At 36.3% G+C, this 27,947-nt stretch overlaps 1 protein-coding gene across 6 annotated transcripts in view; it reads left to right on the forward strand.

Moving 5' to 3' along the window:
* The first annotated feature begins 459 nt into the window (after positions 1–459).
* The window catches only part of LOC131164190 (glycerol-3-phosphate acyltransferase, chloroplastic), a 97,296-nt gene continuing 69,808 nt past the window's right edge, over positions 460–27,947 (forward strand). For 5 of the 6 annotated variants that reach the window (XM_058121198.1, XM_058121199.1, XM_058121197.1 and 2 more), the window contains exons 1-2: positions 492–987; positions 25,787–25,884. In XM_058121198.1, the coding sequence (XP_057977181.1) occupies positions 660–987; positions 25,787–25,884 (426 nt within the window). In that variant the 5' untranslated portion in view covers positions 492–659. Of the gene's footprint in view, positions 988–25,786; positions 25,885–27,947 lie in introns of all 6 variants that reach the window. The other variant, XM_058121194.1, reaches the window with a different exon arrangement.

A 27,947-nucleotide genomic window follows, 5' to 3' on the forward strand; every position in this document is an offset into this window, starting at 1 on the left:
GTTAATAGTTCTTATTTTTTGATCTAGTGCAATTGGTTCTAATTTCCCTATCCTGACATAACAATTTTATTTTGCAACGTTCCTAAGAAAAAGAATCAAACGAGAGCAAAATTTCATTTTAACATATTAAATTTTTAAAACAATTATTTGAAGTTCAAATCACAAAAATTTTGACATTGAAAATGATTATTTTGAAAGTTTTTTTAAAAAATTAGTGGCATGTTTTTTGAAGGGAAATCGAGCAAAATTATGTAATTGCAATATTGTTTTTTTGCGGATATTTTTAGCACTTTAAAAATATTTCATTAAATGGTTTATAACGGCAAGCAGATTGATTACACCCAGAAAAATGAATTTTAAAAATTCTCGGACTCAAGAGAGTCTTTAAGGGATTTGGTCGGAGCTTAGCTACCTGATTAGAAGATCCGGATAATTCTGCCAGTCCCACTTGGGCCAGACACGTGTTACGATAATTCTCTCCCTCCACACTCCCGGCCCCAAACGCAACATCAGATCGCACGTGCGCCCGCCAAACGCGAGGCCTGGATCGGCTCCACCAGTAACCCCTCTCGTTCTCTCGTCATCCCGAGAACGAGTCCTCCCTCCCTCTCTCTCTCCCTCTCTCTCTTCCCTCCCTTATTTCTCTCTCCTCGCAGACTATGTCGCTGCTCCTCTCCTCTACGCTTCCCGTGACTCGACACATATTCTCCAGAGCTAGGGTTCTCGACCGTCCTTCATCTTCTCCCTCTTCCTCTTCTTCTTCTACTTCTACCACTACTGCTTCATCTTCTTCCTCGTCGCCTATTTCGATTTCGTGTTCTTTTTCTGCTCGATTCAGTCCTAGGAGGTGCTCTTGCGCTCTGTATTATTCTTCCAAGGCGAGAGTGATGGCCGAGAGTGCGGAAGTTGTAAACTCGAGCTCCGGGGAGGAGGTGGAGAAGGACGTCACACATTCCCGCACATTCCTCGATGTTCGCTCCGAAGAAGGTTATCTTTCTCTGCATTTCTGATTCTTTGTTTGGGTGCTGATAAAATGTAGGAATAGAAAAACTAAAGAAAGTACGTCTTATGTTCTGTTTGTTCGGGTAAAAACCGTTGTTCTAGTTTTGTCGAGCGGCCAGAAAGTGAAGTGAAGTGTGAGCTGAGTAGTCGTATTAGGGTAATTTGGATTGGGTGAAGTGTTCTTTCTCCCCACCATATTTCATAACACTGAAAATTAAGAATTAATATTTTGTCTTCTTTTTCGAGACTTCGTCCAAAACAAAGCTGGGCTTTTATAGTTTTGTATTTAAAGTTGCTGCGTGAAATGGAGTTATTTGATGTCAGTTTGGTTTGCAAACAACCCCCCGGGGGCGCAGCCAAGAAATGGAAGGTTTTTTCTTCCACAAACTTTTTATTGCTCCTGATTTAACTGGTTTTTTAATTCCAGTTTTAAATGGTTTCTTACCCAAAATTGTGTTTGTTGATGCTTGAGCTTTGCTGGTTTTTTTTTTTTTTGGGGATGGAAGGGCTGATTTTCTTGGTTGAAAATAGAAACTTCAAGAAAAGAAGAATTTCTAACTCAAGAAGTATTTGTGCCTTTTTCTAATTTTCTTGTGCTTAATAAGTAATTTTAATTCTTCCTTCTCTGAATCTCTCGAGTTATGCGCAATCTGCACGTGTCCACAACAAATGCATTTATTTATTTTGTCCACTTTATTTTTGGGGAGCAGCCTGTGAAGAAAACAACTAGAGAGAAATTCTGAATTCTCATTATCATAATTCATTACATCAGCATATATTTATAGCTGAAAAATAACTACACAAGAAATACAATAACAGAATTACAAACTAAAAATTACAAACTGAAAGACAGTTAAGTAATAACAATATTCTCTAACAATATAACTGGTTTAACACTCCCCCTCAAGATGGATGTGATTGAGTATGAACATCAATTACTCCCATCTTGGAAAGCAATGAAGTAAAAGAAGAATATCCAAGGGGTTTTGTAAAAATGTCTGCCAACTGATTTTGCGAAGTAACTTTCAATATCTTGATAATTCCAGCTTATATCTTCTCTCTAACAATGTGACAATCTATCTCAATATGCTTTGTTCTCTCATGAAATACTGGATTAGCAGCTATATGTAGTGCTGCTTGATTGTCACAAAAAATCAAAACTGGCCTTGTATGCTCAATCTTTAAATCTTTAAGTAGTGAAAGCAGCCAAGTTACTTCACATACAGTAGTTGCCATGGATCTATATTCTGATTCTGCAGATGATCGAGACACTATCTTTTGTTTCTTAGATTTCCATGAGATTAAAGAATTTCCTAGGAAAACACAATAACTTGTGACTAACCTCCTAGTCTCTATGCAACCTGCCCAATCTGAATCACAAAAAGCTTTAAGTGTATGTCTGATGAAGCTGAAAAGAACAATCCTTGACCAGGAGTTGCTTTGATGTATTTTAACACTCGATATGCTGTAGTCAAGTGTGGTGCCCTTGGCTTATCCATGAACTGACTTAAAACCTGGACTGCATAAGATATATCAGGCCTTGTAATAGTTAAATACAACATTCTCCCTATTAACCTTCTATAGGCAGTGGGATCTTCAAGTAAATCTCCTTCTTCTGTAGTTAATTTCATGTTCTGCTCCATAGGATATTTTACTGCCTTAGAGCCTATATAACCTGAGTCTTTGAGAATATCCAATGCATATTTTCGTTGGCATATAGAAATACCTTGTCTAGACCTTGCTACCTCTATTCCCAAAAAATACTTCAGTTCTCCTAGATCTTTAATTTTAAACTTCTCATGTAGAAAATGTGTCAGACTCTTAAATTCCTGGAAACTGTTCCTTGCAAGAATAACATCATCTACATATACTAGAAGAGCTGTATATGATTCACCAGTATCCTTAGTGAAGAGAGAATAATCTGCAAGTGATTGTGTGTAACCAAATTCTGTTAAAGAAGTAGATAATTTTGAGTACTATTGTCATGATGCTTGCTTAAGCCCATAAAGTGACTTGTTGAGTTTGCATACAATGTTCTCCCCCTTGCTAGCAAATCCAGGAGGCACACGCATATAGACTTCCTCATCAAGATCTCCATGAAGGAAGGCATTATTGACATCTAACTGATGAAGGTGCCAACCTTTGATAGCAGCAATGGATAAAAGGCATCTAACACTGACCAGTTTAGCAACAGGGCTGAAAGTTTCTGTATAATCCAAACCTGCTTGTTGTGTAAAACCTTTGGCCAAAAGTCGTGCTTTGGCCCTTTCAACAGTACCATCAGATTTGAACTTAATCTTGTAAACCCATTTATTATCAATGGCAACCTTCCCAGGAGGTAATTCAGTCAAGATCCAGGTTTGATTGTCTTCTAAAACCTTGATTTTAGCAGCCATAGCTTTTCTCCATTCAGGATGTAAAGATGCCTCCTTATAAGATTTTGGTTCAACAAGGTTAGTGACTGAAGACCCAAAAATTTGATGGGCAAGAGAAAGATTAGTAATGGAGGTGTAAGGAGAAATATCATGAGGGCAGCCTGGACCTGCAACAGTGGCAGAACTGGACTGAGTTGTTAAAGAAGGCAGAGAACATTGATAATTCTAGAGGTAAGGAGGAGTACGAATCTGTCTTGAAGTTCTTTGCAAAGGAACAGAAGGAATGGAGGTATTAAAAACATTCGAGGGATCAATAGAAACATTACTCATGTCTGTTGTGATATTTGGACTATGAGAAGGTAATTCAGAAGTGAATGGTTCTAAAGGAATAAAATCAGAAGAATTTTCCCAGTTTGTCAAAATTGGATGAGGAATATCAGAAGAATGATTTTGTGAAAATTTCTAACAAGGAAAAACATGTTCATAGAACACAACATCGCGGGATATGAATATCTTTTGAGTGTGTGGATCATATAATTTGTAGCCTTTTACAGAAAAAGGATATCCTACAAATATGCAAGACTTTGCTCTATGATCAAATTTGGTTCTACCATGTGAAATAGTAGAGGCAAAACAAAGACAACCAAAAACTCTAAGATGAAAATAACTAGGAAGTTTATGAAACAACATTTCAAAAGGAGATTTACCATGGAGAATTGGAGTGGGCAGCCTGTTAATGAGATAAACTGCAGTTAGAACACACTCACCCCAGAAATGAAGAGGTAAGTTGGATTGAAATCGAAGAGATCTAGCCACAGCAAGAATATGTTGATGCTTTCGTTCAACGACACCATTTTGTTGTGGTGTATAAACACATGACTTTTGGTGGATAATGCCTTTGGAAATAAAAAAATCAGGCATGTGAAATTCTGTTCCATTATCAGTACGAATGATTTGTATAGTAATATGAAACTGAGTTTCAACAAAAGAAACAAAAGATTGCACATAATATCTTGCTTGTGCTTTAGATTGCATTAGGTATAGCCAAGTACATCGGGTATAATCATCTACAATGGTCAGAAAATACTTTGCACCATCAATTGATTTAATAGAAAAAGGACCCCAAATATCACAATGTACAAGTTGAAAGGCTTTTGAAGATTTATTATTTCTGTTTGGAAAAGGTAACCTCTGCTGTTTAGCAAGAGGACAGATATTACAATGACTAAAATGAGACTCTTTTATTGCAGGAACAGATTTATGCAACAGATCTAGTCTAGATTTAGAGGGGTGTCCTAATCTATAATGCCAAATATCAAAGTCAGAATTATTGACAGACAATGAAGCAGATACAGGAGTTAGGCCATGCTTATTGGAAATTGTATTAGAGACTGACATAGCTGAATGCTTATTGAGGAGATGATATAAACCTGCCCTCTCTTCACCCAATCCAATCATCCTCCATGTCTGCAGGTCCTGTATAAAGCAAAATTTGCCATGAAAAATAAGGCAACATGAAATTGATTTGAGAAGTTTGCTGGTGGAAATTAAGTTGTAGGCAAAAGAAGGAACAACAAGAACATCAGTGAGCAACAAAGTAGATGTTATACGAATTGTTCCAATGTGTGTGACTGGAACAAGAGTACCGGTAGGTAATTTCACAGATGTATTAATGGAAGTTGTTATGGTAGTGAGAGAGTTGACAGAATTTACCATATGATCAGTGGCCCCAGTGTCAATTATCCAAGTGAGACCTTGAGTACAAACAGCAGATGAGCAGGAAGAAATACCTGTCATTGTGGAGAAAAGATGATCTGCAGAAAAAGGATTTATATTTTGAAGAAAAGGTCCAGTCATTTGAGCAACTGAAGGTTGTGGCTGCATTTCAGGTAAAGGATGCATGATTGCCATGATCTGTTTGAGTTGTTCCTGAGTGAATGGAAGCTGCTGCACTTCACCACATTGCTCAGTATTGGTTACCAAGTTTACCTGATTTGCTAAAGAGCTATTGTGCTTAGATCTTGACTTGTACCTTGGAGGATATCCATGTAGCTTGTAACATTTTTCTGCTGTGTGTCCTAGAAGTCCACAATGAGAACACAAAGGTCTTTCTTTCTTGCCAAAATTCTGTCTGTATCGTTGATTTCCTGTAGCTTTTCCCAGCATAGCTGTTGGTTCAGTAATTATTACTGAACTAATCTCCCTTGGTCTCTCTTCTTGCACAAGTAATGCCAATACTTTGTTTATGGGAGGTAAGGGATTACTAAGAAGAATTTGGCTTTTAATATGACTATATGATTCATTCAAACCCATTAAAAACTTCATGACATAATCTTCATTTTGATAGTCAGCCAAAACCTTCAAAGAAGTAGGGGATGTTTCGGGAATAGGCTTGTAGCTCATCAATTCATCCCATAAGGACTTTAATTGTGTGAAATAATCGACAATATTCATCTGACCTTGTGCCAGATTAGAAAAAGATTGCTGTAATTGAAAAATCCTAGGTCCATTGGTTAACGAGAATCGATCTTCAAGTTCAGTCCATATATCCCTTGCTGATTTGATGAACATCACACTGGAATAAACATCATCAGACAATGAATTGAGGATCCATGACTTCACGGTGTCATTGCCTCGTTTCCAGGTGGTATAATTCGTATCAGTAGATAAAGGAGCTACCAGAGTTCCATCAATGAACCCTAGCTTGTTCTTGGCACTCAGTGCCATCGTAACACACATGCTCCATGTCTGATAGTTGTCTTGAGTAAGAACCTTATTGACAAGATGCAGATTTGGACCATCGCTGCCTTGGAAGTAATAAGGATTTGAGCTCAGATCAACAACAGAATTAACAAGAGAACAAGAAGTGTCAGTGGAGGTTGCAGACGAAGCCATGAGAGAAGAATTTCTTTAATCTTGCTCTTGATTGAAGAAAGTTCTGCGAAGAGAACCACGGAGAGCAGCAGCGGAGAATTGCTCTGATACCATGTGAAGAAAACAACCAGAGAGAAATTCTGAATTCTCATTATCATAATTCATTACATCAGCATATATTTATAGCTGAAAAATAACTACACGAGAAATACAATAACAGAATTACAAACTAAAAATTACAAACTGAAAGACAGTTAAGTAATAACAATATTCTCTAACAATATAACTGGTTTAACACAGCCACATGCTCATACAATGTGCTTGATGATAAATTGCCAATGTAATCTTACCACATCTCAACACTATCTATCTAAATGCCAATACCAATTCAAAAAAATTTCATGGTAGAAGGTTGTTGTGATCAAATACGGTATGTCTGCTAGAGGTTGGTTCTCCAATGATATTAGATGTTCTTTTGCAGTCGGCATTTGGAAAGTTATTATGAAATGGAAAGAAGATTTCTTGAAGGTTATCAGCTTTAGGGTGTGCTTAGTTATGGGGAAGTGGAGAGAAGAGAAGAGAACATAAATAGTCTCTCTACTTCGTGGTAAGTTAGGCATAACTCCTGTAGAAGATAAGATAAGGGTGGGACTTTAGGGTTGGTTTGTTATTGTAGAGAAAAGACGTGGAAGAAAAAAAGGTGGAGAAAAAGGCTCATGTTTTCCCATCTCAAATTGGAGAGATTTGGAGAGAAAAGAAAAGAAACCAACTCATAATTTTGCAAAAAAAGGACAATGATGCCCTTTTAATAAAAAATTTATAAAATCGCAAATCTTATGCATGTTATTTTATTATTTATATGGTTTGATTATTTATAAAACAAAAACTATGGCTAATGAAAATGTTGTGATAATGGAGTTCAATGTGCATGCAGGTTTGTTTTGCATTTAGTGGGGGTCTTGTGCTATTAGATTAATCTAAAAAAATTTGTATGTTTTTTAACTTAAAAAATTTCATACACACTATTATTGTTTTATTATCTGACACATTTCTTACAAGGGTATTATAAAATGACTTAAAAAATTTCATACATACTATCATTGTCTTATTATTGGACACTTTTCTTACAAGGGTATTATAAAATGACTATATACGAATTCATTTTTTCTTTTTTTCCCTCTTTTTTTCTCTCACATTAGTTGAACCTAACAAGAAAAGTATAGATTTCTTAGGGCTGTTTGGTAAAAATTATTTAAATGAAACCACGAACATCAACATGAATTCTTTGTCTCCAATTCACCTAATCAAAAGAATTTTTCTCTATTAGATTAAGGGCTACTAAATCCTTCCTCACTGCCTCATTCAAGCTATTTTAGGCCTACCCTTACCCCTATGTCGAAAAGAATAACTAACTCACTCCTCCTTACAGGTGCTCTACTAGGTCTATATTTTAAATGGTCAAACCATCTAAGTTTCCTCTCCCCTATCTCGTCTTCAACTGGTACTATGCCTAAATTATTGCGTTTATGCTTGTTCCTTAGTTTATCTTTAATGTTATACCACTTATCCACCTTAACATTTGCATTTCAACAACTTTTACTTTTTGTACATGTTGTTTCTTGGTTGCCCAACATTCTACACCATAAAGCATAGCTAGCTTGAAACCATGAACAAAAACTAAAAATCAGAAACAAATACTAAAACCCATAAACTAATAGTAGTTAATAATCCTAAAACTAATGCAAATTAAAAACTTGATTCAGCAAATGCCAATTTTTGTCCTTGAATCAGATAGTAAGTACAAAATATAATTCAAATAATGAAAATACAAATTTAAAAAAATACTATAATAAAAATAGAAATTATTATATTTCAAAAATCACTTTTTAGTGTTTGAAAAGCATTCGTACTGCACATGAAAATTGAGAAATAGTTAAATTATTTTTTAAATAATTTATTAAATTTTATTCAATTTTTTATAAATTTTATGGATGTTTTTATTTTAGTTATATTTTAAATTTACATAATGATCTATTTTTGATTTTAATTAAATTATATATAAAATGAATGATTTAAATACCAAAGTTAATTCTACATATGAAAGTATTTTGGCAATAGGCTACTCAAACAAGCGAAAGCCATAAAATCTGATTTTTAGTTTTTTTTTGAAAACAACCAAAAATCAACAATAGAAATAGAAAACTGGGAACGGAAACAATTGTCATAATCTATTTCATCATTGTACAAAAGCAAAAACGAAAAGTAAAAGCAAAAATGATACCAAACAGGCCCTTAAGTTCTCTCCAACTGAACATACAAGAGGGAAACTAGTTTTTCTCCTCTCCTTTCCTCTCCTCTTCTCTTATCTTCTAGTCTATTAGTTTCTTTTCTCCTCTCCTCCCCAACCTAACGCACTCTTAAAGCTTGGAATGGTAATATGATGGGGTGCTTCCCCAACTCCGCCCCTCCCCTTTTGTGTGACCAGCGAGTAACTCACCCCAGCTTCGAATTGAATGTGGAGGGTCTAATTCCTGCCTACCCCCATTTCTCATCTACTTTGCTATTGGGTCAACTTGGCTAACCCATCGGGTTTGGCATGTTAAGTCAGGTCACACTAAGTTGACTAAGTCAACCTAAATCAATTCAAATCCAGTTTCATCCTGTGTGTGGAATGGCCAAGCTCATCAGGCCTGGTCCATGTTTTAAAACCACGGTTTAAATCTGTCTAAGGTGAGGAAGACTTGGTGACGCATCATTTGGCCTTAATTCTACTGCTTGCCATCTCCAATTTGAAGGAAATGCAATGATCGGTAGCTGCCTAGTGTGGAAAAACTTCTTTGGGTCCTTTATAGTGCAAATCTTGATAATCTTAGGATGGATGTAATCTATTGGAGTCTGGAGAAGTGGAAGGAATGGTATATCACAGTTAATATTTCTACAACCTCATCATCAATAGGTGGAAGTACTTTTACCTTGGAAATCTGATTGGAGACCAAAGGCTCCAATGAAGGTAGCTTGGTTTTTTGGCCATAAGTTGTGTTAGATGCTATTCTTTTTCGGGGATAGTTGTAGAAAAAAGGGGCGATCTTAGTCATCTGGTTTTTTATGTGCAAGGAAGATGGAAATACATCTAATTATCTCTTCTTCTTTATGTAGTTGCTGCGAGTTTCATTTGGCAGTGGTTTTGTGTCCATTGGGGTTTGCTGGCTAGTGTGAAGTCTCATGCAGTGTTGGTTTTTTTTCCTTTTTCTTTTTAGGGGGGGTTGGGAGTAGCCTTAGTAGGAAAAAGAAGCTTCCCCTTGCCTATTTTGGTGCAGTTTGGAGGGGGAGGAGTAGTATGGCTTTCAATGGGAGGAGATGCCAGTTCAAAAGTTGAAGAATTTACTCATTTTAGACATTTTTTGGATGCTAGAATATCTAAGAAAAATCCTTTTGTACAATTGAAAAATGATATAAATGATTTTTTGAATGAATTATATATATATTTCAAATGTTTATAAATTTGAATGGATATTATTATTTTAATTAAAATTTGAAGTCATGGTCATTTTATTTTAATAAAAAATTAATATAGAATGATGGTATAATCCACAGAAGTCAATTCTGGATATTAAAGTACTAGAAAACCATAAAATTCTGTTTTTGTGAAAACTGACATTAGAAACAGAAAGAGCAGCATTTTTTTTTATAATATTGATAGCAAAAGAAGATTCTTATTAAAAGATTAAGAGACATCTTCTTAGCAAAGTCTGGAAAAATCCAGACAAAAACAAAGGAGAAAACGGAAAAGCAAAAACAGTAAATCAAAACTAGCGCACTAACAATCCAAAAAATATCACCAATCACGTTGAATATCTGAAAAGCTCACCCTTTCAAAGTTCCCTTGACCCGCACACCAAAGAGCAGCCAAAAAATGAATCTTCTCCCAAAACAGCAAATACAATTAATTCTTTCCTGAAAAAATACCCGCATTGTGTTTCATCCACAGCCCTCAAAATACTGCTAAAAAAGAACTGTTCCAGAGCACTATTTCCTTTTTCCTGCTGAAACCAACAAAAGAAACTGCCTAAAAATCCTGCAATGTCCCTGGACACACCCAACATTTGCTGAATTAACTCATTTCATACCCTCCAAGCAAAATCACATTGTCTAAAAAGATTCAATGCATTCTGAACAGTTTAAACAAAGTACACAAACATCTGGAGAGCCTTCAAATGTCTCCTAATCTGTAAGAAGTTATTGGTATTGATTCTATCAATTGAACCAACCAGAGAAAAGCCTTGATTTTAGAGGGGACTTTGGCCTTTCAGATGGTTATGTTGAGAGGAAAAGAAGAATTAGAGCTAGTCAAAAATTCACAAATGGATTTGCAAGAATAACCCCCAATAACACCACCCCACCCCCCCGCGTGGCCGCGAAGGATCCAAAGACAAGGACCAACTATCCTTTTCCAATGAAACTTAAACAGTTATTCAACAAAAATAGCATAGAAGATAACTGTACCATCTTCTTGTCATTCAACGACTTTTGAAGATGAAAATCCCAAGAAATGGAACCATCTTGACCTGAGCTCAAGCGAAAGAGGCGTGGAAAAAAGAGGTGGACAAAGTTACATTCCCCAACAAAAGCCAGCACCATAACAATCACATTATCTACTTATTTATTCTCTTCTAACAATATCAGAAAATAGAAAAAAGAAGTGATAACAAACAGCACCTTAATTTTTTTAATGGTTTTTTGAGAAGTTTTTTTTTTAATAAAAAAATTAGAATAGTCTTGCTATTCTGATTACACAGAACACACATGGTGATAAAGTCATATCAGGTCCCTACACCCCCAAACAATCACTGGTATGTAGCTTGTGGAGAATCATGCACCAAACAAACAAGTTAAGTTTAAAAGAAACTTGGCCTTCCAAATGAACTTCTCCAAAGGGAAAGGAATGTTGGTTGGGGTCTAGACTAGACAGAAACAGAAAGGATTGCTGAAAAAATTACCAGAAGTATCATGGCATGGAGCCTATGTCAATGTAAGAGAGAAAAGAATGGAACTCAAAGAACTGAACTGAGCCACCTCCCTATAATTAAGATTCAAAGAATTGAATATTCCAAGAGATAAAAGAGTCATCCTGTATATGTAATTGGTGATAGGAGCATCATGGATGGTAGAAAGACAATATAAGTGTGGAAAGGAAACACAAAAAGGGATGCCCCCAGCCATAAATCCTCCCAGAACCCCTAATCGGCCCAAGTCCAAGAAATCAAAGCAATATAAATCTGAGAGGTAAATTTCTAGGGACAAGCATATCTCCCACCTGACCACAAAAAAGCTTCCCAGCTTTTCCTATGGAGCCTATATTCACTTTTGATGACCACTTCCTACCTGAAGAGATGTTTTTTGACACTAAACTCTCTTTCCCAGCTTTCGCACTTGCTCCCAACAAACTAAATGATTCTTTCTACCATCCCCTAACCCAGACCAAATAAAATATTTCATCAACTTCTCCCATCTCACAGCCACCTGAAGGATTTCTAGAAGTTCAAAGTAGATGTTAAGAAACTCATGACTAGATTGTCAATTGTTGGGGATGTGGCTGATATTCGAATCGGGGGTTGTAGATTGGGCTTATTTGGGGGATTTTCCTCCGGGGGATAACTATAGATGTAGTTTAGGTTTACTAGAACCCTTCTATAAGCATTAGATGGTTATATAAACATCATTATGAAACCTTAGATAAGATTAAGCTTCAAGTAAGCTTCAAAGATTGGAGCTTTGACATTGATCATAGTGAAAACCCAAGTGCTGCTCCCCGTGGACGTAGGCTATTGCCGAACCACATAAATCTTGTGTTTTAGTTGTGTTTTTGATTCTTCTTATCATTGTTTGATTGCTTCTTGAGTATATTTCATCGTCGAGTGCTTGCATTAGGTTGTTGATTGATTTGTGTGTGATTGTGTGCTTCCGCTGCGCGTGTTCAAGTTGAACGAACGTCAACATCAAATAATTATAAAAGTCGATTTGAAGCTGACATTGCTTGTTAATGGGCATGAATGCTAGTTGCTAGATATATATAAACTTATATTCTTGGAAAAATTGTTTAAAATAATATGAAAAATATGGATTTACATCTGGTTTTAGAATTTAGAATTTGAGAACTCAAACAATGTCCAACACACTGACAAGATTCATTACATGGCATTGCTATGGTGTGTTGGCTGCGGGAACTTTGAAGGAGTGAGCTTCTAGGATATTCAATGTGATTAGTGTTATTTGTTGGCTTGATTATGAGCTGGTGTTTCTGCATGTTTCTTTTTCTTTCTTCATCTGTTTTTCGTATTTCCTATCTGGTTTGTCTCAGATTTTTCAAGGAGATGTCTTATTCTCCTTTTTGTATACCCCTACTCTTTTACTGAAACTACTTCTTTTGCCATAAAAAAAATGATGCCCGATGTGTATGGCATTCTTATAAAAAGAAAATGCTAATTTGTTTTACATTCTAGTTGGTTTAACAGTTGGATGTTATTTGTTTTGGAGAGTGGAAATTGGATTCAAGTCAAATCATCATTTTGATGGGAAAGAAATGGAGTCCTTGCCTCAAATGTTTCCAGCCTTCTACATTAGTGCTAAGAAATAACCAACAAGAAAGGATAAAAATGGTTGGGCGCGTTTTGGGGTGGGGGATGGGCCATGTTCCTTGATTGTTGCCATAGTAGTTGGTTTTTATGAATATGTTTCTATAAATATGAGATGGAGATGAGGGGAAAAAGAAAACAAATCCAGGAGTGGTTCCTTTGTTCTTGATAGAGTACAGAGTGAATCTTGATGGTTTTCAAAGGAGTAGGAAATGAAAACCTTAAGGTAATTTGCATCTTTCACTATCTTGTTGGCAGCGGGAAAGCATAGTAGTCAAAGGTGCATCTGAGATGCGATGCACACTTAGGCGTTGAGGCTTGTGCCTCATGGGGGTCAGGGTGAGGCAACCTTCAAGATGTGCACCTCACGCTATGTTTACCTTATAGTTTGTTTTCTCCCTCCTTTTTAAAAATCAGCCATCTGATTTGTGCGTATGATTATAAATTAAGGTGAAAAGCTTAAGTTATATTTTGTTTTATCTTGCATCTAATGTCTTCGGACTCTCAGCAGATCAGCATTCTGCTGCTCTGCTGCTGCATCTAATGTCTTCGGACTCTCAGCAGGTCAGCATTCTGCTGCTCTGCTGCTCTCAGTTAGAGCTGCTGTGACCCTCCTTTTATTTTTACATTATTATTTTTTTTGTTGTTTTATGGAAATTTCTGCTACTTTTTCTTAACATTTCTGCTCTGTTGCTGTTATACTTCTTTCTTCGTTTTTAATCTTATTCTTCTGGTCTGCTCTGCTGCACTTAATCTGAGCTGTAACACCCCCCCAGTTTATTTATTTATTTATTTTGCTGTCTTTTAAAAAAAAAATAAAATATCTGCTCCTTTTTCCTCAAATTTCTGCGCTGTTGCTCTCAGTCCTCTTTTCTTCTTCTGAACTGCTCTGAGCCCCCCTTTTGATGCTCTTTTTTTTCTATTTCTTTTTCATTTTTGCTGTTTTATTTGGAAACTGAGCTTTTTTTTTTTTTTTTTTGGAAACATTTATTTTTCTTGGCATTTCTGCTTTTGTAATCTGGAATTTGAGTTTCTGGCATGAACATGACTGCTGTTTTCTGGAAGTTCTCAGTCAGCTGCTTTTGCTCTTTTTCATTTACTACTACTTATCTCTGCTTCCGTGCTTCTATTTTGTGGAATTTATGGCATGAAAATTTCATATTATTGAAAATTTGTGTTACAGTATTCATTTATGTTTAGTGTTGAATATTTTGATAGTTTAAAATTCAAATATTAGTGCTCATGTTCACAATCAAGAATCCATTATAATAGGGCATTTTACAAATAATTTTAATAATTTTGCACCTCGCCGGCTTGCCTTGCGCCTCATGCCTCATGCCTAGGCTCCAAATATCCTCTGCTTCTCAGTGCACCTTGCGCTTTTGACGACTACAAGTGAAAGAAACAAGAAAATTGTCAGAGATCCACTTATGTGTAACTTTATACTCTAAGATTGAGGTGAGTTTTTTGCGTCACTTTGGGCCTTTTTGTCTTGGTGTGTTCGATGGAAAGCCTTTGAATTGAGGGACTGGGGGACCGTTCCTGATGTTTTCCTTTCCTCTTCCTATTGCACTTCCTCTCTTAATGATGTTTTATTTGGCGTTAGATGGAAAAAGAGTTGATCTTTGTAGAAATAGTGTATTTAAAATTTAACCAGACCAGCTTATAATACCATTAAACTCTGAAACTGGACTAGACAGTCAAAACATGGTTAAATGTATAAAAATCATTTGAATAATTTTTCTAAAAAATAAAATTTACATTAAAAATTATTATGTGCATTCAAAATAAACATAAAAAAAAAAATCTGTATGGATAGTTTGTAGTAAAATAGTATATATTTTATTTACTATTTTCCATGCATATAAAGCATATAATATATGAAATATGAATATGATGTCATGATGACGTCATGGGCTGGAGTAGATGCAATAGACTGGTTGGATGACCTGTAAAACTGTTGACAGACTTGTACACCTACTGGTTAAAAGCAGAGTGTAGAAACATTTCTCTAAACATCTGATGGTGAAAAACAGAAAAAGTGTTGGTTGAAGAAGAAAAAATGGATTTGTTTTTTTTTTTTGATTAGTAGAAAGGTCTGTTGAAGAGTGACATCGTATTAATTCTCAATTTATATTTTAAGATGATTACATCCGACTAGGATACAAAGGGGAAAAGGAGGAGGGGGATGAGAGGATGGGATTTGACTGATAATGGTTGGAGGTTTATAGTGTTTTGAGGCATATTTTGAGCCCTATCCTCGGTGAAGGTTGAGTAGTCTAAATAGTGTCCGCTGATGGAGGAAACTCTCACTTTTTATTTGCATTTGCAGGTGTTGCAAGGCCTCACTGTTCAGTAAGAGCAGGTTATATGAGTGCATGAAGTATTGGCAAGCAGCAACACTTGCATATTTCTAATGTTTCTGTTGGTTTATGCTACCTTTTTAATTGGAATGAGCTTGTTTAGATATAGGTTTTATGATCTTGGGTTGAATTTTGTTGTTTAAGAATTCAGTTCATGAGTTGGATGTGTTTTTATATTTGAATAGTCTGCCACAAAGTTGGACAATAGGGCTGGGAGCTCAGCCTTTCATATGTGTTCAATTTTCTTCATCACAGTTTAGTACTTTTAAATAAAAGATTAGTCATTAAAGTTATCTTTTGGGGAAAAAATCTTGACTCATCCTGCACTCCATTGCTTTTTTTTTTTAATACTTATTTTTATTAGGGCTCTAAATATTTTATTTGAAGCATTTTTACTTTTGAAAATGGACTGCTTTGTATACCATTCTGTGTTGATCCCAAGTGATTCTTTACCATCATTCCAATGCATCCCTCACTTTTATTTTTTTGGATATATAAACAATTATCCAGTGTTTTAAAAGGCGAAGGCGTAATATAAAAATGAGAAAAATGTTAGAATAATGGATAAAAAAAATAAAAACATAACTCTTAAGTATTAAAAATAAGGCATAAGTTTTCAAATAGAAGAGAAAAAGCCAAATTACAAATTTCTATCTGAGAACCTCAGACCCATCGGACAGAGACTTCGAAAGAGAGAGAGCAGAGGCTTTGAGAGAGAGCAGAGGCTTCGAAAGAGAGAGCAGAGGCTTCGAGAGAGAGTAGAGGCTTCGTCGAGCTTCGTGGAGGCTTCGAAAGAAGAGCAGAGGCTTCGAGAGAGAGCAGAGGCTTCGTCGAGGCTTTAAAAGAGAGAGCAGAGGCTTTGAGAGAGAGCAGTGGCTTCGTCGAAGCTTCGAAGAGAGAGCAGAGGCTTCGTCGACAGAGCAGAGAAGAAGAAGTTTCGCGGGAGAGAGAGGGAGGATAGGGTTTCATTGCAATACCGAAAGGAGTACGCCTTGACGTTGAGGCATAAAAAAACAAGGGTTTTTGTTTGATGCGTGCACTTTTATGGAGTTACGCCTTTTCACTTACACCTTGGTGTGTTTTTGGCCTAAAATGGCTCAAAAACACCTTTAAAATCACTGCAATTATCTGAAAGGATACATTGGGGAACTATGGAAATACCTGATACCTAATTTTCAGGGATACCGCTGCAGTAATTCTGATTTTATTATTAGTTGACTACGATAATTTAGGAATAAAGAGATTCTGGAAAATCCTGATATCTTTATAAGTTTGTTTCCTATTTTGCAGTTTCCTATATTTGGCTAGTTTCTTGATTTTGTGGTAATTAGTATCTTGTTACCGAATATAGTGAAAGGAACTTTTCTTCCTTCCATTATATACAGGCTGTACATTTATCATTAAAAAATAAGAGAATTTTTTCTTCTCTAAAATAAACATGGTATCAGAGCCACCTTTGAACCGTAGATAGATGACAAAATACGGGATGACAATGGCTCGGCAAAGTCAATCCTTCTCTGAAGTCACCTCCCATCCTGAAACCTCAGCCACATGCAGCAATGGAGGGTTAGATGGCAATCTTCTGCCCATTACAGGGCGCAAAAATGGATAGATTTATCTTCAGTGGTCAAAATCAGTAATGATGTTCATTTGCAGAAAGGGAAGAAACGACTACCTCATCGGAGTAGCAGCCCCACCAAGCAAAGAAGATCCAAAGTACAGAACATGGAAGTCAGAGAACAACATGGTGATGTTCTGGCTTACAACTCAATGACAAACGAAATAGGAGAAATTTCCTATTGTATGTGACCGCAAAGGACATCTGGGACGCAGCCAAAGAAATGTATTCTAACTTTGATAACTCATTTGAACTGTTCGCTGTTGAAAGTATTCTTCACAATCTACGCCAAGGAGATCTCACGGTCACTCAATACTTCAACACTCTCACACGGAATTGGCAGCAATTGGACATGTTTGACGAATACAATTGGAACTGCCCAGAAGATGGAATCAAATATCGGAAAATCATTGAAAAGAAAAGACTATAAGTTTCTGTTGGGCTTCAAAAAGGACCTTGATGATGTTGAGGAAGAATCTTGGGGTTGAAACCGCTACCTAGTATTCGAGAGGCGTTTTCAGATGTTCACATGGAAGAGAGTCGAAAGAAAGTGATGATGGACCACCAACTACGACTCACAGCCCCGAAGAATCTGCACTCTCGGTTCAAGGGCCTCAACATCAAGCTGGATACAACAGACTCAAAAAAGGATGACCTTGGTGCGATCATTATTGGAAGACTGGTCACACCAAGGAGACATGCTGGAAGATTTTATGAAAAACCCACCGATTGGAAGCCCTCATGTCCATTCAACAACAAAGAAAGCTGTGGACAGCTGGTCTCCTGTGACGAGAACCACACACAGCCCGAACAAAGTCTATTAAGCAAAGAACAAACGGAACTTTTGCAAAAATTGATCAACCAGCACCAATCCTCCAATCCCTCAGTCATTAAAACCAGATCCTTGGCTCACAAAGGTAATTTTTTTAAACGCTCTCAGTGCAACAAGAGAGAAAATCTGCCCGTGGATTGTGGATTCAGGAGTCTCCAGGTCACATGACTGGAGATGCAAGGATTTTTGATACTTATAGTCCATGTCATGAAAATTTTTTTGTCAGAATTGCAGATGGGTCTCTTTCAAGAGTAACAGGAACAGGTTCTGTGGTTATATCAAAGAACCTCATCCTAAACTCCATCCTCCTAGTCCCAAACTTAGATTGCAATTTACTTTCTATTAGCAAACTCACTCAAGAGCTTAACTAAATTCTTCCCTAGCTCGTGTGAATTTTTAGGACTTGAATTCGGGGAAGACAATTGGCAATGGTAAGATGTGCGCAGGGCTCTATATCCTCAAGGTTGGTGATCTTCCGGAACAACAAGCTCACTAGGCAGATTCGGACAAGACGAACAATCTGTCTACAAAAATTTCTTTTTTTGTTTCTCGTTTCAATAATGATAGTGCAGTTATGTTAGGGCACTATAGACTAGGTCATCCAAATTTCGTGTACATTCAAAAACTTGTTCCCTCATTATTCAGCAATAAAAATCCAAAAGATTTTCAGTGTGAAGTTTGTCAATTCACTAAACATGCCCGTAACCCTTACTCAATTCAACAATATAAAAAATCCCATCCATTCTCAATGATCGATAGTGATGTCTAGGACCTTCACGTATCGGGACTCGCTGGTTTATGTTATTTGTAAATGATCACACTAGGATCACTTGGGTGTTTCTCATGAAAGAAAAATAAGAGGTTGGGCAAATCTTCAAAAACTTCAACACTGATTCAAACCCAATTCCATACCAAAATACAAATCTTTAGGATTGATAATGCGAAGGAATACTTCAAACACATTCTCGGAGATTACCTACAAAGTCAAGGCATTATACACCAAAGTTCATGTGTCAATACTCCTCAACAAAACGGAGTAGCGGAAAGGAAAAATGGACGCATTCTAGAGGTTACTAGATCACTTATGTTTTCCACTCATGTCCCAAGACACTTCTGGGGGGAAGCCATACTCGCAACAACTTATCTTATAAACCGAATGCCTTCCCATGTCTTAAACTTCCAAACACCTTGTCAACTCCTTCTTCACTCTTATCCCAACACCCGAATTGTCTCAACAATACCATTCAAAGTATTTGGGTGCTCTGTGTTTGTCCATGTCCACCAACAACACAGAATGAAACTTGATCCCAAAGCACTCAAGTGTATATTCCTCTCCAAACCAAAAAGGGTACAAATGCTATTCCCCAGTTACAAAAAGACTATATGCTTCCATGGATGTTTCTTTCTTTGAACATCAACCTTACTACCCCAAATATGATATTCAGGGGGAGAATCTCATACAGGAATACTAGCTTTGGGATATTGATGCCACAACAACCAACAACCACCCAAGTCCACAAGTCACTATCCCTCCTATCTCAACTACTCCTACTCCTACTCCAAACCATAGTCACCAAACAAAAACAAAATATGAAAATCTTCCACCTCCTTCAACTCCTGTCCAACGTCTAAAGCCTGCAACCAATGGTGAGTTCATTGTATATGCTCGGAAGGAGAAGAATCAAGAAGATTTAGAGCAACAAGCACCTCCCAAGCAAGAACACATGAAACTTCACCAGGTAACACTAGCTCTGAATTCATCACTAATGAGTCTACTGTTAGTGACCTTGATTGTCCCATTGCTTTAAGGAAAGGTAGGAGGTCATGTACCAGTCATCCAATCTACAACTTTGTCTCTTATAAAGGGTTGTCGCCTAGATTCCAAACATTTGTGGAAATATGAACAAAGTGCAAGTTTCTAACTCCATTCAAGAAGCCATTTCAATTTTGGAATGGAAGACTGTAGTTTGGGAAGAAATGCAGGCACTAAAGAAAAGTGGAACTTGGGAGATTTCAAACCTATCGAGTGGGAAACATCTAGTAGGATGTAAATGGATATTCACCGTCAAATACAAGGCTGATGGAAGCGTGGACAAATTTAAAGTGCGACTGGTTGCAAAAGGGTTCACTCAATCCTATGGCATCTACTACCAAGAGACGTTTGCTCCAGTAGCCAAATTAAACACTATTCAGGTACTACTATCATTGGCTGCCAATCTTGACTGGCCTCTTCACCAACTTGATGTTAAGAATGCCTTTCTCAATGGAGACCTTACAGAAGAAGTCTACATGGACATTCCTCTTGGCTTTGAAACATAGGACACTATGAATAAGGTATGTAAGCTCAAGAAATCCCTTTATGGATTGAAGCAATCCCCGAGAGCTTGGTTTGACAGGTTCAACAAAACAGTGAAGAAGTATGGGTATTCCTAGTGTCAAGCATATCACACTTTGTTTATCAAACACTCAACCGAAGGAAAATTGGCGATTCTCATTGTGTATGTAGACAACATCATCTTAATAGGTGATTATGAAGACAAATTAATCAAGCTCAAAACCTTACTTCCCAAAGAATTCGAAACCAAGGATCCTGGGAGCCTAAAATACTTCCTTGGAATGGAAGTAGCCCGGTCAAGAAAGGGAGTTTCAGTGTCACAATGGAGTATGTACTCGATCTTCTTAAAGGGCCAGGAATGCTTGGGTGCAAACTGGCTGAAACACCCATGGGCTCAAGTACTAAGCTTAGAGCTAATAAGGACAATGTTCCAGTTGGACAAAGGCAGATATCAAAGACTTGTTGGGGAGCTAGTTTATCTCTTGCACACCAAACCTGATATTGGGTTCTCGATTAGTGTAGTCAGTCAATTCATGAATGATCCAACTGAAGAACGTATGGTAGCTGTTAACCGGATATTGAGGTACTTTAAATGACACTAGGTAAAGGTTTGTACTTTAGGAAAAACACAAGGAAAGATATTGAAGTGTTCGCTGATGCTGACTGGGCCGGATCAATAACTGACTGAAGGTCAACATCTGGTTATTGTACGTATGTGTGGGGAAACCTTGTAATATGGCGAGGTAAGAAACAACCAGTAGTTTCTCGGAGCAGTGCAGAAGCAGAGTTCAGAGCTATGGCACTCAGAATTTGTGAGGGAATATGGTTGGAAAGACTAATGAGGGAACTAGGAATCATCACATTTGAACCAATGAAGGTATTTTGTGACAATCAGTCAGCTATTAACTTTGTAAAGAATTTGGTGCATCACAACAGGACAAAACATGTGGAGATAGATCGCCACTTCATAAAGGAGAAGATAGAAAATGGGATAGTTAGTCTGCTATACCCGTCGACAAGTTAGAAAATAAAATAAAAATTGCTGCAGCGGTATCCCTGGAAATCAGGGATCGAGTATTTCCACACTCCCCCTCAAGCTAGGCGTAGATGTTAATCAAGCTAAGCTTGGTACTCAAATCTTCAAAATTCTTCCTTGGTAGAGCTTTAGTGAGAATATCTGCTATTGACTATGTTAATTTAGGAATAAAGAGATTCAGGATAATTCCTGATATCTCTATTAGTTTGTTTCCTATTTTGTAGTTTCCTATATTTGGCTAGTTTCCTGATTTTGTGGTAATTAGTATCTTGTTACCGAATATAGTGAAAGGAACTTTTCTTCCTTCCATTATATACAGGCTGTACATTTATCATTAAAAATTGAGAGAATCTTTTCTTCTCTAAAATCAATAGGAACAAGATGTCCTTTGAAGAACAAACAAAGAAAACAATCGTAGAATTACATTAACGCTGCCTTCCAGTCTCTAACTTGATCAGGCAGTGGCACACCCTAAAAAATCCCAAAGGAATGGGCCAAAAAAGAGGTCGAGTACACTGCTCTATCCCACAACAAACAAGGAGTGGTAGTATGATTTTTTAAAAATTCTTACATTCTTCTTAATTCATGATGCCCATAAAATAGAAAAAAACGTGTTGCGATATAGAACTCTTCCTTCCTACCCCTGCTTGAGCCACAATTTCTCACCAACAGGAAATCACCCACTGCCAAAGGAGGCACCCAAGCCTCACCCCAAAAAAAAAGGCACTCTTAAGATGAGATGCCACTTTGCAATGAGGGAAGAGGTGAGCATTCATTTCATTGAATTCGCATCACATCACACACACATCAAGATTGAGGGTCTCAAAGGGCCTTTTAATGTATGACAAAGTTGTGCAAGTTAATGTTGTTTAGAAAGTCCAAAGACTTCGAACCTTGAAATCAACTTCAAAATTCCGAGTGATGCGGCTCTAGGGAAGAAAACATGAGGAAGGAAATTAAGGAGATGAAGGAAGATAGATTTAGTGGAAAAGAGGCCTGATGAATCACCCTATCAAACCTCTCTCATCTCTCCTATTGATCCGAACAAATGGATCCAAAGAGATAAGATGGAAATCTCATCGATCCCATTTTCATTTAGATTCTTGAAAAAATGGAAGTCCCAATAAAGAGAATCCCCCCTTAGAATAAAAAAGTGCTGATAGGTGCATTGTGAAGGGTAAAAAGCCTGAACATATAAGGCACCATCAAGCTCCAAGGAACTCTTACCCACCCAAACATCCTCTCAAAACCAAACCTTGTTGCCATTTCCTAGCTTTGGATTGGGTGAAGGGGAAGAAAAGACGAGCAACTTGGCACAAATACTTCCATGGGCTTGCATGAGAAACAATGCTATGTTCTTTTGAATCCCACCCATTTCGGTGCGTTTCGTACTTACTTTTAATCACCTTGTGCCATAAATAGTTACCCTTTATGGGGAACCTCTACAACCAAGTTGTTATTGGAAACCACATTATTGAGCCCCAACCCTTCCTTGTATTTCAGTCTACGATCCACTTCCCCAAAGTAGCACTACCTGAACGCCTTTGAATCCCTACCATCCATATTAATACCTGCCAATCCACTTGGACAAGTTGGTCTTTCAGCCCTCACATTATTTCCATCATTTACCACTTTGCCTATTTCCAAAGGCAATATGACTTCTTGTTGTGGGTGCTGTTGCTGATGCTCATACCCTAACCCTTAATGTCATAATCTTTTCTCGAAGCTATCATTTCATGGTGGGAAAAGATTCGTGTACCTATTGGTTGACATTTAGGTTTCAATTTTTTGTGATGAATATTAGGGTCTTTTCTTTGAGTTTTGAATGAAAATTACTTGCTAAGCTTGCCATATCCTACTTCAGTTGGATGACATTAAAATCTTCCAATTACTTTGAAATAACATTCATTTCCAATAGCCGAAGAAAGGAGGAACTTTTTGTACCTGCTATTGCAAACTTTAGTCTTTTCCTCTTGATGGTTTCGTTTGCAAGGCTAAGATTCTATTTAAAGTTTAAACTTTCACATGATCAATGATAGTGTTACCAAGAACACGGAACCTTCTTGTTCATGGAACAAGAACGTGATCGTGGTGCGACACATGCTCTAAAATGTGGAAAGTTAGGGGTGGCTTGCATAATACGTTGGTGAAAAATATGTGATGACACTTGTATATTTTTGGGGAGGATGTTGAAGTGTTTCAAAATCTAGAAGAAATTTTCTTTTGTGAAATAGTAAATAAAGACTTGGAATGGTATTATAATGTCATAATTCTCCACTTTAATTGATAGAAAAACATGTTATGTGAAAAATATTGAATTAAAACTTAGAATTGTTATAGGATTGTTAGTTTTAGCATTTTGCAATGAATATGTACTACATTTCGAAATGTTTTTACCAATATGTGATCCGCTACAAAGTTAGTGTTTTCTGGTTAGTGGTAACTATAACAACAACAACAACAACAACAAACAAACAAACAAACAAGCCTTAAGTCCCACTAGGTGGGGTAGGCTTCATGAAAATCCGTTTCTGCCAATTCACCCGGTTGAGAGCATTTTCCTCCTCTAGCTGAAGATCTATTAAATCCTTTGTCGTTACCTCATTCTAGGTTATTTTAGGTCTATTCTTACCTCTTTTAATACCAGAAAGTCAGAACCAATAACTAACCACTCCTCCTCACAGGTATGCTATTAGGCCTACATTTTAAATGCCCAAACCATCTAAGCGACCTTTCCTTATCTTGCTTTCGGCTGTTGCTATGCCTAGTTTATTGTGTATATGTTCATTTCTTAATTCATCTTTTACTTTTTTTGGTAACTATGATAAATTATTTTTAACTTGATTAACACTAATGGTTATTTCTAGGTGAGGAGACCGATTATGGTTATCTCCTTATGTATGTGTTTTATGATGTAAAATGGTGATATAAATAATAATATTTTTTTTCTTTCATTGTTTTGTGACCTACAAGTCCTACTCATTGTTTGATGATGTTTAGCAGTGTTTGGTTTGCCTAGGTGCAGTGGAAGATTTGTTTTGCGACAAGCTTCAGTTTTTTTTTTTTTTAAATAATAATTTTGGAGTGAGAGGACACTGGGAATGGTAGTTTTCTTTTCCAAAGTGCTACTACTGTGATGCTTTTGGGCTTTTGGATGGAAACAAGTGTCCAAATCTCAGGGAATTCACACTTTTTAGGTTATTTTGTGAGCGAGTGTTGTTTTATGCTTCACTTTGGACTTCTGCTTTAGGAACTTCTAAAGGTTTGCCTTTAGTTTCAGGTTATTTTTAAATAATATTTTTGGAGAGAGAGGACACTGGGAATGGTAGTTTTCTTTTCCAAAGTGCTACTACAGTGATGTTTTTGGGCATTTGAATGGAGAAAAAGTCCAAATCTTAGGGAATTCATACTTTTTAGGTTATTGTATGAGAGAATGTTGTTTTATGCTTCGCTTTAGACTTCTTCTTTAGGAACTTCTAAAGGGTTGCCTTTGCCTTTAGCTGACATTCATTATGATTGGAACTTTGGAAGACTTTGATTTGTTAATTTTTTGCTTTTTAGGCTGCACTTTTAGATTTATTTCCTTTGTGGATGAATTCCTTGTCCCTGTTGTGTTTTTCCTTTCTTTCCTCTATAAATTTCTTATGTATAAAAGATTCAACTTCTTTGTTGTTATTTGCTTTGGCCTTTGATATAACATTGTGTATAACCATACTATATTAATTATTAAAAAATATATTTTAGTGAGGATAAACCTTTTTCTAGTTTTCTTCGTGTTCTATCTCTAATACTACTAGCAAGAAACTTATACCTTCACCAATGATGTTCCAGAAATCAAATTTTATCAAATTTTTAGAAATGTTTCTCGAGAAGACTTGAAGGGAGATTGGGGCGCTTTGATTTAGTAAAGTTGTATTGTGGATTATTTTTTCATTTGCTTTCTTTGTCTTGTTGGAGGATACCTTGTTCTCCATGTCATTTTTCCTTTCTTTTTTTGTTGTAATTATTTCTTTTCTCCCTTTAATAAATTTTTTTATTTATCTAAAAAAAATCATCAGGGGAATGTTTTTTGAATTAAGCTTAGTGCTATTTCTACATTTAAACAACTTGCATACATGATCTATTTTTCACTCCTACGAGTCATTGATTTAGCACATCCAGCAGCTTTGTAACACACTGCATTGCCTGCTCTTTGCTTGTATTTGTTTTAGTCTTAGAATGCATGCAATACCCTTTTTCAGCTAATTGCATCAGCATTTAAAGTTATAGCTATAGTTATTATTTTCATTAGAGGGTGTATGGTCTTCTACTCATCTGCATTGTTATTGGTCTTTCACCTGATCACCTTGTATTACTGTTGTTGAAAGTTTAAATTATGTATAATGGTCATTACTTTTTAATTTCTACAATGAAAATGCAATCTGTTAACCATGTTATATGATCGAAGTTGTCAGCTTTGCTTTTATTTCCTTTGCAATTCTGTTTCTCCTATTTGGTTGTATGTTTCATACTTTCATTATTAATTATTTATTGTTTAAACTCAAAACATAATTCTTACTTTGTCGAGTTTGTTCTAGACTTCTAGTTGAAGCCTAAGCCATGCATTTCTGATGCAGCTAAGAATACTTTTAGATGTTTTGACTCTTCTGTTTGCAGCATTTCTTTATTTGGAATCTAATTTGGAGGTATTGTTTTCTTGTCTTGCTGGGTTTCCTGCAGAGCTGCTTTCTGGAATAAAGAAGGAAACAGAAGCTGGCAGATTGCCTTCAAATTTTGCTTCAGTGATGGAGGAATTATATCGAAGTTATCAGGATGCAGTAAATAAATATCCTAAACTCATGCTTTTGTGTACATATAGAAAATAGTATATTGCTGAGATGTTGGATTAGTTTGCTTCATTGCATCGATATTATTAGTTTGCTTTATTGCATCGATATTAGGCCACAATATAACACACCTGGTGCCCAAACTTCCCACGCCATATTGGGGTTTGGTGAGGGCATGATGTATGCAGCCATACCTCTACATTTGTGGAGGCTGTTTCTGTGACTTGACTGGAACCTGTGACCTTCAGTTTTAGGTGTAACATCCTTATCACCAGGTCAAGGCTTGGCCTCATTAGGCCACAACATGCTTCCCTATAAAGTGTTATGGTGCATACTTGTGTTTCATTTTACATCTGAAAAATTTGAAGTTGACATATTCCCATTTTGTATTGGATGCAATCACCCATCTGTATTACTTTATTTAGGGAATTGCAATGCATGCTGCTTCATTGGAATCAGTGAGATAATGTTTGAATTTTTAGAATTGGTGAACAGGTCAATATATTTGACCATTATGCTTTGTTTACTTTTTAATGCCTACTTTAGTGATGAGTCTGATGACTATCCTACATTATTAAACTTTAAACTGAATAAGTGTAGGATCTACCTCCAAAAAATTTAGGAGTTTCTGATTAATTTAAGATTCTGTCAATAGCTCTAATAATGAAACTGTTGACTGAATCTGCACCGTACAAAAAATCTGTTAATTGATAATTTGAAATGCTAATGAAATTCATAGATCTTCAAATTGTATTCTACTCTAAAATTTTTTTCATAAAATTCTAAATTTTGAAAAAAATCAAATTTTGCATTTAATATTTACAGCTAACTGTTGATCTGTATTTGCATCAATGCTTAAATGTTGTGTCTTGGCGCAAATCCACAAAAACAATGAGTTGCAGATGATAATCTGTATCTTCTATAAAATTCTCTAATCTGATTAGGCACCAGACTGCCAATGTTTTTGAACTTAAGACTGGTCAATGAACTGGAATGCTGTCCAGTTTTTGGTTCAGGCTTGTCAAATTGGTTTTGGTCTGTTTAAACTGGTTATGTCAGCAGGATGTTATCATAGTTGTCTTTATATATTTTTAATCTAGGCTTCTAAATATGCACGGTTGAAGGTTTGATTGAGTGGTGATTGGCAATACTTTTAGAAGTAAAGAAAACAGTATTGAGTTTCGGGAACTTTTGTTGAAGAATTTAAGGCTTTGGCCTTTCAGAGTCCCAACAAGTAGCAATCCGGACTTCCAGACAATTATTTGTTATATTTTTGTTTTTAACCGGCAGAATATCTTGTTACTACTTTCCCATTTTGCCAATAACCACCCACCATCCACTCCCATAACCCAGCCCTCTTCCTATTTATGCTTCTTGACTTCTTAAATTAATTTTTCAAGTCTCCAAGGGAATCCCATTCAGAGCAATTAAGGCTCAGGAGATATTCTCTCTTTCCTGTTATCTGTGCATGAGATTCTCTCTCTCTCTCTCTCCAAATTTTTTTCTCATCAAGACTTCAACAATTTGGGGCATTGTTTCTTGTCAAAACAAATGAAAATAAAAAAGACCAAGAACCTGGTTTTGGCCGGCTCATTTGATTTGTCTCATTGATCTAGGGGGTTGTTTGGTACTATTTCTGTATTCTGTTTTCATTGCTGCATATTGAAGAAATGGGTTATGAGAATACATTTGTTTATGTTTCTAGATTTTTTTTTTGTTTGGGGGCTTTGTCAGTTTTCTAGAACTGAAAACCAGATTTTATGGTTTGCAGCTTGGGCAGTACTTTGATATCCACTGCTGGCTTTGTGAATTAGATCATTCATTTTATACAAAATTTTGAAATTAAAATAAAAGTAAAATAGCCATGTGAATTTGAAATATAATTAAAATGACATAAAATTTCAAAAATTTTGAAATAAAAATAAATGTCACGAAAAGGTCTTTATTTTTTTTAAAACCAATTTTCAACTGTCATTTACGGTAGGATTGTTCTTGGATGCCTAAAATGTGAGTTTATAAATATAAAAATTTAATTAGATATTACTGTATAATAT

The sequence above is a fragment of the Malania oleifera genome, chromosome 9 (genome assembly GCF_029873635.1).
Source record: "Malania oleifera isolate guangnan ecotype guangnan chromosome 9, ASM2987363v1, whole genome shotgun sequence".
Lineage (NCBI taxonomy): Eukaryota > Viridiplantae > Streptophyta > Magnoliopsida > Santalales > Ximeniaceae > Malania > Malania oleifera.